This window comes from Phallusia mammillata, chromosome 6 (genome assembly GCF_965637545.1).
Source record: "Phallusia mammillata chromosome 6, kaPhaMamm4.hap1.1, whole genome shotgun sequence".
In the NCBI taxonomy this organism is placed as follows: Eukaryota; Metazoa; Chordata; class Ascidiacea; order Phlebobranchia; family Ascidiidae; genus Phallusia; species Phallusia mammillata.
The window spans coordinates 7,835,862-7,848,634 of NC_137257.1; the positions used below are offsets into that span (position 1 = coordinate 7,835,862).

A 12,773-nucleotide genomic window follows, 5' to 3' on the forward strand; every position below is an offset into this window, starting at 1 on the left:
TCACATAACCCGAATCCAAATTGCAATTCAATATATGTGCGAGTTACAATGTGTTTTCTACCAAAAAACTATTTTGTACAGTTGCAGTGGACTTCGAAAATACTCTACAACCAAAACGCCCTGCCAATTGGCAAATTGTCAACGCAGCCCCAGTACGCGAGGCAGCAATATAAAGCCATAGTGCGGGGTGTGTCTTGCACAGTGCGTGTCTGCCGCTGATCAGGTCAGATGACGTGCATTCGGCACTCTGATATCACTTCCGTCCACGTAGCTGTGAACTGGCGCGACCGCCTGCACCAAAACTGTTGTCACTTCACTGTTGATGTAGCTTGGCTCATGCTCAGCCAGGGTGGTACAATGAATACGGTAAAGTAATTTTTAGATGCTACACTAATATAGTGAGTTGATTTGAAGCGCTTTAGTAAATATTTTTAATAAACAACGCGTCGAACATAAGCATCATGTCGCATATTTTACAAAGTGCATTGCAGGACACGCGAGTATCGAGAAAGGCGCCACAGTGAATGGCAGGCGAGTTTGACATAAACATTATGAAAGCGCGCTGGTATTTTATGCGTCGCGGTCGCGGTGCCATTAGTTCAGCGGTTTGTGGAACAGTTTGTGTGCCGTCGCTGAACGCCCGATCGTAACTTGGCTTTCCAGATTTCCCGGTAATGGCGTGACTGTGCGCGTGTTTCATCTTTGCCGCTCGGGTGTGAATTACAAGCATGTAGTGGTTGACAGACCGCAAGATTTCAGGTCAACTGCCTGTTTTCATTAATCTCGCGTCACATGAAATCTATCTTCGGAGGTCTCCGCGCGGCCGCAGGCTCTTGACTCTTGGCATGGTTAAAAGATTCCTAAAATTGCAAGCCGATCGACTGAGTTTAGGCGGGTTTTCGTGAAATGAATGGGCATAATACGCGAACTTACTTGAACCACTAGGCACAGGTGTTCCCGCAATTAGCCAATCAGATTGATTTTCTGTTTCGGGGTTATTTCGGTGGAATTGTGTCGTGCTGGTGGGTCTGATTTCAATCGCTGTAATTTTCGCCATACCATGATTTCCATCTGTGTTGACAAACCACAATGTTGGGTTTAGGCGCAGGTGGTCGCTTCATAGAAGCTTACATGCAAATTATTTTCAACTGATGCCGTCGCTTTGGCGTTAAATAGTCCGGGATTGGTGTGTGCAATGGCGGGGAACAACCGTCTAGTGTTTTAACAAAGGAAAAAAGCACTGCGTTTTTGAAAATCTTAATACCAATGCTGTATTCAGATGAGAATTTAGTTGTGTAAAATACAACTAGTTTCTGTTAACGGACTATTTAGAAGGTTGATGATTCAACTCTGATGTGTAAGTATCACGCACGACCATTGCTTTACACTTACTTTGCGCTGTAATGCTACACAACCAACAACAGTAGTTAACTGAGGTTTAGCTATTAATACACCCAATTTGTTGACTCTGTACACACGCCAGTTTGTGGCGTTAATTAATCTTCATTCCGCACTGCACAAGCGTTGGTCGTAGGTTAAGCTGTACTAAGCGGAAATAGTCAGTCTGTGCGGAGGCAAGTGCTTTGGGGGCGGTTATTTACAAAGCAACTAAAAGGTCGCATTGCGTACAGTGATAACCCTAGATAAGGTGGATTGTGCCCACAGTTCAGGGGAGGTGAGATTGTAGGGTAGGGTGGCCTCATGATATTGTTTAATTTTAAAACTTCCAGGTTTCTGCCCACACGTTTTGTGAAAGGCCTCATGAAGTTGTTTTTATCAGCGGCGTAAGCGCGATAAGACCGAGTAAATATTAGCATTCCTGCAGTCAAATTGCGGGAGGTTTTTCAAGCCATATGTAAGGTGGGTGTGTTAGCTGGCTCAATACGATGTTAATTCTATAACGACTGTGGCTTTCCACAGGTTAACGTGTAACTCGTTAACAGTCGGTTTGTGTCAGTAAGCTGCGAGTACCGTTTAGCTTGTTAATCTGCAGTTTGATAAGGGTTTATTTGTTTTTTTTATTGGATGGGTGACTGTTTAACTATATGCAGATAAATTAACATAGAAGTTTAAAAAAGATTCGTCATTTCGACGTCGTTAGTGTCTCGTAAAAACTGTTTATTTGTGACTGGTTAATCACAGTTTGGTTCTCCATACAATGACATGCAAAACCGGATTTTGTACCAAAGTTCAATACCCTCTTGAAGTTGCGTGAGATACAATTATATGTCGTGCCAACGTTCGAATTATGCAGACAAGCGTGTGTGACGCGAACACTTCCACAGAAAACTGTCAGACGATAGACCCGACTGACCCGTTGGCATAATTACTGCCTCGACTCGGGTGCAATTTTCGGCGTAGGCCTCGGCAAACGCGTTTAACTGCAGCAGAAGCAGTATTTCTCCTTTTTCGCGAAAGGAATTTCGCTTTCGCAGCGTTCCGCCTTTTTTCGCAAACCCGAGCCTAACTTCAAAAGCGGCTCGCGCCAGGCTTGTGCTGGTAAAGAAGGTAAGGACTTGAATCAAACGAGTCCGGTTTCTGCTTCGCCAGGCGCAAGAACTTCCTAGTGTTGGTTTGGGCGTGAAGAGCTTGAGTAAAGCAAGTGTAGAACTAAGTGTAATTAGCAATGCTTTATATTTAGACGTGTCTTTTGTTTCATGATTAAAGGTGATTTTTTTATTACTGAACAGCAAAATCTTAAGTTTAGTCTGACCTTAAAGCGCTTAACCGGCATTTGAATTACTACTTCATTTTCTTCTTTGTCACGGCGCAAATCGATGCTTGTTAGATTAGAAACTTTTGCTCTATGGTCAGACTTTAATATTGCTACGTAAACGGACTTTGACTAGTCTTTAATAGTACCTATCTAGTTACAGTCCTGATGACCTAGCCTACAATCTATACTACAGTTAACGAAGACAATTGACAGATTATGCATCTAGCACTTCTAGCCTTCGTCGTTTGTTTTTGCTTTTGTGAGCATTAAGTGATAAGGCGTATAGGCTATTAACCGTATGGCATTATCAATTTGCAAATTTCCGTTTTTGACCACGCAAATATGATAATCTGTATCTAGCACCAAAGTTCAATTGCTATTAAGTGCTTTGAAATGCGGCATCTTCTGATACTTTCGATAGTGAGGAAGTGACCGATTAACAACTTAATGAGAACGTTGTTTTAAATGTTATTGACAACATCAACGAATGTGACTGTTGGTTAAAGAGACGTATTTTTCCATTTCTTTACAGTGCGTACCCACTTTTCATGGTATTAAACTTAATAAACAAATAGTGATATAACCGGTGCAAAGACAAAGATTTCAATATTCTTTCCTAAATGATTAGTGTTGTCAACAACAGCACAGTCTTGTCCACTACCTATTGATTCACATCTTGCTGCATGGAACCGCAAAAGTCGGAGCAGTACCTAGAAACGTAAGGCCTACCTTGCCTGCAGTAAATCCAATCCGCGTGGTATCGTGCGTCATTGTAGAATAACGTGCCATCATTTGGCTATGGGGAAACCACGCCGCGTTCATTAAAGTTTACGCTGGACCCGTTTACACTCTTTGCATAGAACCCTGGCCTTTTCCCCACATGTAAGGTATATCTCGACAGATTTTTTGGCGCGCGGCGCGTACGTTATGCTTGTGACGTATGCGCGTCCTTTGATAGTTCACCAGACTTGTTTGACTTTTCCTTTATCCGCTTTTCAGTTAGAGTCTTAGAGATGATTTGCCCAGCGCGTAGAACAGCTGTGTTCATGTTTTACCAGACCGTTTTTAAACTAATGTACAAGGCACAACAGAAATTTAAATTGCGTTTATCTATGCGTACCGCACAAAAATATTAGAGATGTTTTTCTGTCTTCATAAAGTTCAACATTATTATATAGGTGATGAATTGTTTGTTCAGGATTAGGACTTTCAAATTAATAGCTGATAGGGGTTTCAACTGTTTTAAGAACCTATTTGTCACCTTTGTTTATTCTCGGGTTGCTTTTGCACAATTTCTGCAAGGGGGTCCGTATAAAGCAAAAGAGCAAATAGGGGCAAGTTTTCTCGAACGACTGAGTCACGGACGATTAGTTTTTACGCGATGATAGAAGTCTCAGGCTCACCAGACCATTGCAACTAGTGATGCTCGGAATATGTCTTATAATTGACTGATCTATGCTGTGTCCCCTCCAAAAAGTCATTAGCTGTAAAAATGTTAAAAAGATTTTTAGAGAAGTTTAATTGAGTTCAGAACTGAGATGACGTGGTTTTTTGTCCGGTTTTGATGTTTGTGTTAGTAAGATTAAAAGAATAACAAAGTGACTGTTTCCTGACTAAACCTATTAGCTTGGATCTACATGGGATTTTAATATCTGTTGAAAAAAGTTTCTTTTAAAAGGAACGTTGGTTTTAAAAATAAGTCATGCAATATTGAAATTGTAGGAAATAACCTAAAATAGCTGAGTCAGCTTATTTTACGATATTCTACTGGTATCTAGTTTCATCGTCGAAATTTTGATTAATTTTAATCTAACCCTCGTAGTTTTCAAGTCATTAATAAGCGCGTTTTGTTTGGTCTGTGCACTATCGCGTGTCAATAAATAATTATCATTTGCTGCCAGTTCTTCATGCGCTCTTGTTGCCAGTTAATGGCTCTTCACAACAATTCAACGAAATTGAAGAGCTATGATCTTTAAAGTTTTGTTTCTATTTTGAGAAGTGTTAGAAGTCCACTGAATAGACTCGAGCTTTGATACGTGTTGATGAGATGCAAATTTAATGTCCCACTGCAGCCAGCAATTATGTAAATTTTTCCAATGGTCCAGCAGCACTACACCAACGAGTAGAAACTAGGTTTTATCATAAAAAGTTGGGAGTTTGCTTTTACACTTTCTATGTGGGTTTTTTAAACTAGCTCACCATGGAAAGAGATTTAACTGGGTTTTAACGACGGTGACTAATGAATCGTGTTTGGTTGCAGAGGTTGCACAATAAAAGTTTTAGTGTTACGTAAAACTGACATTATGAAGATCGTCGTTGCTGGAATGCCGAAGACCGGTACCAAGTCCATCAAGGCGGCGTTGACCATGCTGGGCTACACTGTGTACGATGCAGAAGAGAACTTTGACAATCTTCATGAGGATTGGACCAAGATCATGACCGTTGGCGGTAGCCCAGAGGACTTTCGACGGATGTACAAGGATGTGGACGCAACATGCGATGTACCAGCTTGTTACTACTGGGAAGACATGCACAAAGCTTTTCCTGACGCAAAGGTGTGTCTATATAAATACGTGGCAATGGTCATTAAAGTTTGTATCATAAATTGCAACAAAAAGTCTTTATTGAAAACTTTACTCAGTTGATTAATTAATTATTGTAAATAGCTAAAAGTTGCATTTTTGCCTTCGCCCCTACGCTGTCTAGTCTATTGCACAAAACATGATCTACCGGATAAACGATATCGCGAAGCAATGTGTGAAGTGCTGACATTTTGTAGCCTGTTGTATTGTATGTTTATTTGATGTTTAGCGGAATAGATAAGTCAAACCATAATCCGACATGGAACCGCATATTTCGCAGTAAATGCGAGCCTTTTCAAAACACACACTTTAAGCACTAGTGGTGACAAAGTAAACCCGGTATTTTATTAAATTGTGATTGTCTTGCGATCAACTGCTTAGGATTCTTTAAAAACACTTTGTGGAACAAAATATTGCCACCGGCCTTGAGCAGCATCTATGACTGGATCCTGTTCAACAATCAGTCTCTAAACTTTGCTAGCCTGCTGCGGAAACATTAATCTCTCCTTTCAGGGGACATTTCATTGCCTTTGCGTGCGACGGATACGCTACTCTATAAATAGAAACCCGTGGTAAATGCGGTTGAGCCCTTTGTCGTCTAAGCGTGGCAGAAGTTATAAATACGTTTGCCACTAGAAGAAAGAGTAAAGTTTCTATCCGTGCGAACGGTCAAGGTCACTTCGGGTCAAAGACGGCGAGAAGTTATTTCAAACCAGGCACGTTACCTCATAGCAGAAATATTTTTTCCTTATTGTCAACAAGTTCCAAAAACCGTGGTCTTGAGATAAACACTTGTTTGATAAGCAATAGCGTTGCAATCACACAGACACAAAAAATACCGTTCTGATCATTGAATTCATGCGTTGGCAATTCATCGGGAAATCAAACAAATTGACTCTAACATACACATTCACCGCTGCTTTAAGCTGAAAGCACGATACGTGCACTCGAATCTGGACTTAATGGCGGATGCTTAAATCGTTTGAACTACCATAACAGGAATTTAATCCTACCACGTTACCAAATTCGAGTTTCCCATAAGAGGATTTTATAGTATATCCGGTGTGCATGTAACAATATAGTTCAGGTCAGGAATAGGTAGCCAACTCAGGAATACTTCAAAAATCAACTTTCCAATCCATTTAACCCTTGCCGCACGGTTTTACAATTTAGGCATTTGACATGGGCCACAAACAGTCAAAATCAAAAAACTAAGAAGATGCCCTAGTAATACAGCCGAGGTCTTGTGTAACACCATTACTGGCATACCAAAGGTCTTGTACATATACGCTGTTGTACCACGTCCTAGCATTTCCAAGAAAGGATTATAGGTCAAACGCTTGCACTATGTGTCTAGAACGGACGTTGAGAAGGCAGCGGCGTCTCATCAAAAGACTGTTGTGTGCCCGCAAATGCCAAGCCTAGCAGTTTGGGTTAAGACTTGTGGTTCATGCGGTTATTGTGTTGTTTGCTTTGATATGTGCGCTTGTACACGAATTGCTGCTAAACCATAATTGTACTTAGTCTATTTAACAATATCACGCATTTGGAACAAATTTTAGTAAATGTTTTTTTAAAGCTTGGAAGTTTTACTGTGGGTCGAAGTTTTTGAGTTTTTGCAACTATTAATCGAATTGTTTGTTGTATGAACAGGCATTTTATAACTGTTATTTCAGCAAACATAAAGGTTAACCGAACCTAAAATTACACTTTATGTTTTTCTACAAATCAGGGTACAGAGTCCTATAGCAATTCAGCACCTTAACCACAGAAAGTTTGTATTTATTCTCCACCCAGTATAAAAGAAAAGAACCACACGGAAATAAATCTAGTCGGCAGCTCGTGTGTCTTCCTTATCCACATGCTGCTGCACACATTTACGCTATCCTACACGTTTACCTGATTGAAGCGATGCTAAATGACATTCAGGGAAATTACTCACACCACAACTAATATCCGTCAAAAATATCTGAATATCGATAAGTGGCGCAAAGGTTCCTGTTTAATAATTCTGCACTTCATGTCACCTACCGACAACAGGCAAGTTTTGTCCGATTTTATTTGGTCCAACGCTTTTTTACACCCAGTTCACATATCCGCAAAATTGTGCGGTCAAAACAAACCCTCTGCCCCGCCCTAAATCTGCAAAGGAGTTGTATGGTGGAACACAAGAAAACACACACAAAATACACAAAATTTTGACAGTAATTTCTGTTTGTGTTTTCTTTTGACAATTTGAACATCTAACATTGAACAGAACAGTAACATTGAACATCTGTGCAAAAATCTCGCTATAAATCTTTTGTTGTCATCAATTAATTATCAATGCAAAGTTTCTACCCTCTTTTACAGGACTTGTGTTTGGTAAATTTTCAGCCCAAATTTGAATGTTCGGCCAAATCTGCTCGAGCTTATCTATGTGATTCAATTGATGCATTTTTGATAGATCGTGGGATGTTAATACACGAAAACCCTCCAATGTCATTCCACATCACCTTTTGTAACATTTAAACAGAAAATATAGGGGCACGTTTGATACAAAGACAATAATTAGCCAACTAACTGCGTTCATAGTTGTTTTGTGAGGCTTCAAGAAGCATTAAAGTTCGAAACCAAAATCAAAAAGTCGAAATTTCGGTGCCAAGTAATTAACTGAAAGTTTAGGCAACTTAAGAGAATGAATATTCTCCTCTGCGTCGATTCCGCAACAACTTGAAAATATGCTTTTGCATAAACAGTACTACGTACGTCTTGTTGTTTATTGTGAAATGTTGGCTTCGCAATCAAACATGCACACATTAAATTACGCAGTTGCGCGTTCCTAATTTGCCACGCTAGGAATGGAATTTGCCCAGAGGCGAAATATACAACATTTTGACCGGATGATTTTTAAACTTGTCTCAACCTCAACATTTTGATCATAAACAAATCAAACAATTAAATTTGACTCAGTTATTTCTTCAAAGTGTAATATCCTTGTAAGCAATTAGATCCTTGTTAGTGAGCAATGGATTAAGGAGTGGTTCTTAACCATAGGGGTACGTGTACCCCTTGGGGGTACGAAGCATCAAAGCAGGGGGTACGACATGCAGGGTGAAATTATATGCTATTTAGGCATATTTGTGAAGAATGCGTATCAAGTTACTTTGTTATATATCTGGAACGGGTTAGTTTTGTTCTACTTACAATATATACTGTTTTTATGCATGCATTCAACACCCAAGTTATAAACACACTAAGTTTAATTCCTATTATTACAATTTTATTTACTTCCGTCGGCCATTGTAGACAGGGGGTACGAGAAAAGTTTTTGAAAGCTCAAAGGGTACGAGCGTAAAAAGGTTAAGAAACACTGGATTAAAGAGTTTACCATATTGGAACCACAATTTTTTTAGACGCAGAACCCTAATTGAAAACCTTTAAGTAGAGAACTAGGAGATTAACATTGATTTTTTCGTCATCAGATTTTGCTCATGGTGCGCGAATCAGAAGATGAGTGGTGGGTAAGCATGGACCGTCAACTACGTATGTTAGCTAACTGTGGACTGTACAGTCGGATGAGTACTTTGTCACCGCACTGCGCACGATTACAACGTTTCCTCAATACAGCAAGTGAGTTAAAATGGTACTTTAAACATATGTTCATATTTATCTTTAAGTGTGAGTCATCTATACTCGCGAAAACGCACATTATGTGTTTTTATTTGCACCTAGTTGAACCAAAAATGTTAGAAACCTGATTCGCTAGAGGTTAATGTTGTTCAATAATACAGATTACGAAAAAAAGGTGCCATAAAGTATAAAGTATGCAACGTCATCATTATGTACATTGGTTTGCAACATTGCATATGGTGCCACAGAGCAAATAGAAGAACATGCATTCAAACTGGGCCGGGGTACTCTTACATAACTCTCAACGTTTTGAACCGACGAGTTCATGGTTTTGAACTGACGGCCAGGGTTGTAGGTTTCTTATTTGTAAACATATTCCATTACATAACTGCGCGTCAGCTGTTTAAACTCAGCTATGGTCCGCAGTCACATTTACGCGAAACCTTCATTTCGAATCTTGGTGTTCAACAAGTCGGTGTGTGTATAGTGATTTAATCCACTTCCTTGGCCATTGAAGAGACACGAAAAACATGCGGAATCGAGTTTTACAAGCATTCGATAAGTTTACATTTGTTTATACCAGATTTCCGAATATACTAGTATATGCCTTTAAGCAGCATCAGCGAAATCCAGTCAACAATAACAGAGAACAAATAGAAGTTGACACGGTTAATGCGGTATAGACTGGACTGTTTGGCGACGTGTCAAAGCTCATGTTGATTGAGAACCTGATCTTAGCAGATTTGTATAGTGTTAGATGGCGCCTGTCGTCTTCGCTTTAAGACGCCCATTAGAGCGGAAATGCGTTGCAACAAGTTAAGCTGGACCGCAAAATGGCGAAAACCCTGCATTCCAGCGCAAGTGGCGCTTGAAAACAAAAACATGTTGACTCAGCTTTTTGCCAGCCATTCTTACAACGTGATGTAGCGAAATCCGATCCCTCTGTTGTACTGCAGTTTTGTGTGGAAAAAATGATGATTGGCAGCTTGCAAAGATAATGTGGATGTTTTCAACGGGTGTGACAATCACCGAGCGAAATTGCGTGATAAGGCCTTGAAATATGTTACTCGTTTCCACAAAACAACGACTCAATGTCAAGGTTAAAGCTGGAGTTTGCTTACTGTTGCTGTCATGTATGTCATTTCACCGACAACGTAGCTAAGTAGCTAACCTAGCTAAGCACCCCGTTTGTGAAATGACAACCATTTTAGAACGTATTCAACATTATTTTTCAAACGCTTTTTGGTGGTTGATTGCGAACCACTATTAAAAATTTGATATTGCTGGATTCGATCTGTTAGAAGAGAATGAAACTTTTGTATGTTATAATTTAGACCTATATATGACAAATTGGCTCGTTATGAACGTTTGGTGAACTTTGACCGAAATTAATGCACCACTGAACTGTGAACGCGCGATATGTGTTTGACTCAACGTTTTAATGTGTTAGATTGTTGCTAAGTGTCTCACCGCTCGTATTTGTGACATGTAGTTTGTTAAATCAAGCTGTTAACCTTTGCCATGCCATGCAAATGTCATGGGGTGAAACACTTAGAAAATCACCTATAGAGGTCGAGTAAAAGTTCAATAAATAACGTAGCACACACACAAAGGAGTACGGGACACTTCTCTTTCAAGAAGCCGCAAATAACAACATAGCAACACACCACCGATAAAACCAACGGTAGCTGTAAAATTGCCAGAAAAAAAACAGTGGCTGTGTTCATAGTTCTTAGAAAATGAATGATGGGGGTAAAGTAAATAGGTATCCATTTCCCGAAGCAATATTTAAATGTTGTAAATGTTTTGAATCTAAGAACACCCCTTATACCAATGTTTTATCTTTTGCAGTTCGAATTGCCTTTGGATCAGCACCAATATCACCCTGGCAAACCTACAGGCCAAACGAGCAATCAATGAAGATCGCCTACAGAAATCACAACGCCCGAGTGTTGCAGGTAGGATTTTCCGTGCATTGCAGGCCACGGGTTTCGGCAATCCATGACCTCGCTTAACAGATTTCTTGCTTCCTGTTTGTTGGGAAACCTTATGCTGACCTCACATGACTGTCTGTTGTCTCTAACGCAGTCGCTTGCTCGGCTGTTGACAGTTAAGCATTCTGCATCTATGACTCAGCTAGCGGTTAACCGGGGTGTTTTGTAATGTGTTTACTTCTTGTAGGGCGAAGGTGATTAGAAGTGTAATGTAAAAGGGCATCTTAGAAGAAATAGTTGTAAGCAGGCGCCAAACTACCTGAACCCTTTTTTTTCAAAACAAAACCCGAACGAGGCCAGTTGGTAGAATTGGAACACGAATGAAACCAAGTCATGCCCGAATCAAGTCCGTTTTTCTTTAAAACCGATCCATACCGGCCGACCTAGTTTACAACCCTGTCGGAAGATAAATAGAAAGCAAATTTTTTTAACATCTTAATTCCATCAATAATAGATTACCTAATATACTTATCAATTTATTTCCAACAGGTGGCACCAAAAGATAAGCTCCTCGTGTACAAATGCTCGGAGGGCTGGGAACCGCTGTGTTCTTTTCTTGGCTGCCAAGTTCCCGAAGAAAGTTTTCCTCACAAAAACCAACGAGGAAGCATCCTTAAGGAAGAGCTGAGCAACCCAAATCCCGGTTACCGGAAAATCCAACGCGAAATCACCGTATCTCTTTGCGCGGTCATGTGTGGCGTTGGCTACATTGCATACCGACTTGTACAGGCTTCTTTTATGTTTGTCTAACACTCGTATTGGAGTTTTGCCCTTTCATTGCGCTAACTCTCCGAGAGTAACTTAGTCAGCAGGTGACGAAGTGGGATAAAGAAAAAATTTTATTTTGCAGAGCAAATACCGCTGTAATTACATTTGTGAAACTTTTCTTAGTAATACGATGATCAAAAAGTTCGTGATTGGTTAGGAAACAAAGTATTTGCGTAACATTGCTGCCCGGTATTGAACCGTTTCTTTTTCTATAGAAAGTGTATTGCAATCGTTAATTCGACAAGTTCACTATTTAAGGCATTGTAATTTTGATAATTTTTAGCACTTAACCATTGTTCCAAGGCAAAAAAATGTCCGTTAAAGTTACAGCGTTTTTTCGTTGAAACCGCTTTTTAGAGAAGTTTACCAAATGTTTTCCTTTTAATTTCCGATTGAATGACAAAGTTCCACATTTTTCTGTTGTTTTTGTGTTGTGAATTCCATCGTTAAGACTAAAATAGTATGTTTTTCAGGTTCGATTGATTATGTGCATTCCTATCACAGGCCTTCCTACAAAGACGTGTGTGCTAAATAATTTCTCGCAGCTGAAGCTAACATTTCTATCTTCTCTTTTTTTCCAGATTTTATCAATTTTCTGTTATTCCTCGTGTTTTGTGTACTTTGCAATGTGTGTTCTTGAATAAGCGTCTAACCAATTCGGAAAATAAATTTCTCAAGCGTGTACGTATAGTGAATAAAGTACAATCAGTTTTAGATGGCGCACTTGCACTAAATTGTTGTTGCCCGTCTCAACAAACGGGTGCCGTCCAGCAGTGGCGTAGCCAGGGAGGGGCCAAAGGGGCCATGGCCCCTCCCAAATTTTCAAAGTTGTACATTGATAAACTTTAATTTAGTGTAGTTTCGTCCCTCATCATTGTGGTTTCGTCTATCAACTATCAAAGGAATATATAAATTACTAAAAATGACTTTTGTCACCAAATTGTAAGCCGAAATCCATGCTTTTTATAATTATGCAGACATGGAATAAATCAATAAAGCGTTTGGCTGTCCCGTCGAACCACCGTTTGGCAGGTCGCCTGTTTGGTAAAAGCACGCCGAGCGTTTGCAAAAAGTTGTATAAGACCACAAATTATTTGGCCC

At 39.9% G+C, this 12,773-nt stretch overlaps 1 protein-coding gene across 1 annotated transcript; it reads left to right on the forward strand.

The window, feature by feature from the left end:
* The first annotated feature begins 4,980 nt into the window (after positions 1-4,980).
* LOC145234021 (uncharacterized) lies at positions 4,981-12,348 on the forward strand. Its single transcript, XM_080098794.1, has 4 exons — positions 4,981-5,271; positions 8,763-8,910; positions 10,762-10,868; positions 11,394-12,348. The coding sequence occupies exons 1-4, from the start codon at positions 5,020-5,022 to the stop codon at positions 11,652-11,654; spliced, it is 768 nt and encodes a 255-aa protein (XP_079954920.1). The 5' UTR covers positions 4,981-5,019; the 3' UTR covers positions 11,655-12,348.
* Positions 12,349-12,773: the final 425 nt, after the last annotated feature.

Excerpts from the sequence above, each read along its gene's own strand:
- LOC145234021 (XM_080098794.1), top strand. The coding sequence starts at position 5,020 with ATGAAGATCGTCGTTGCTGGAATGCCGAAGACCGGTACCAAGTCCATC. Across the intron at positions 5,272-8,762 it reads AAGCTTTTCCTGACGCAAAG|ATTTTGCTCATGGTGCGCGA; the intron begins GTGTGTCTATAT and ends TTTCGTCATCAG. Across the intron at positions 8,911-10,761 it reads ACGTTTCCTCAATACAGCAA|TTCGAATTGCCTTTGGATCA; the intron begins GTGAGTTAAAAT and ends TATCTTTTGCAG.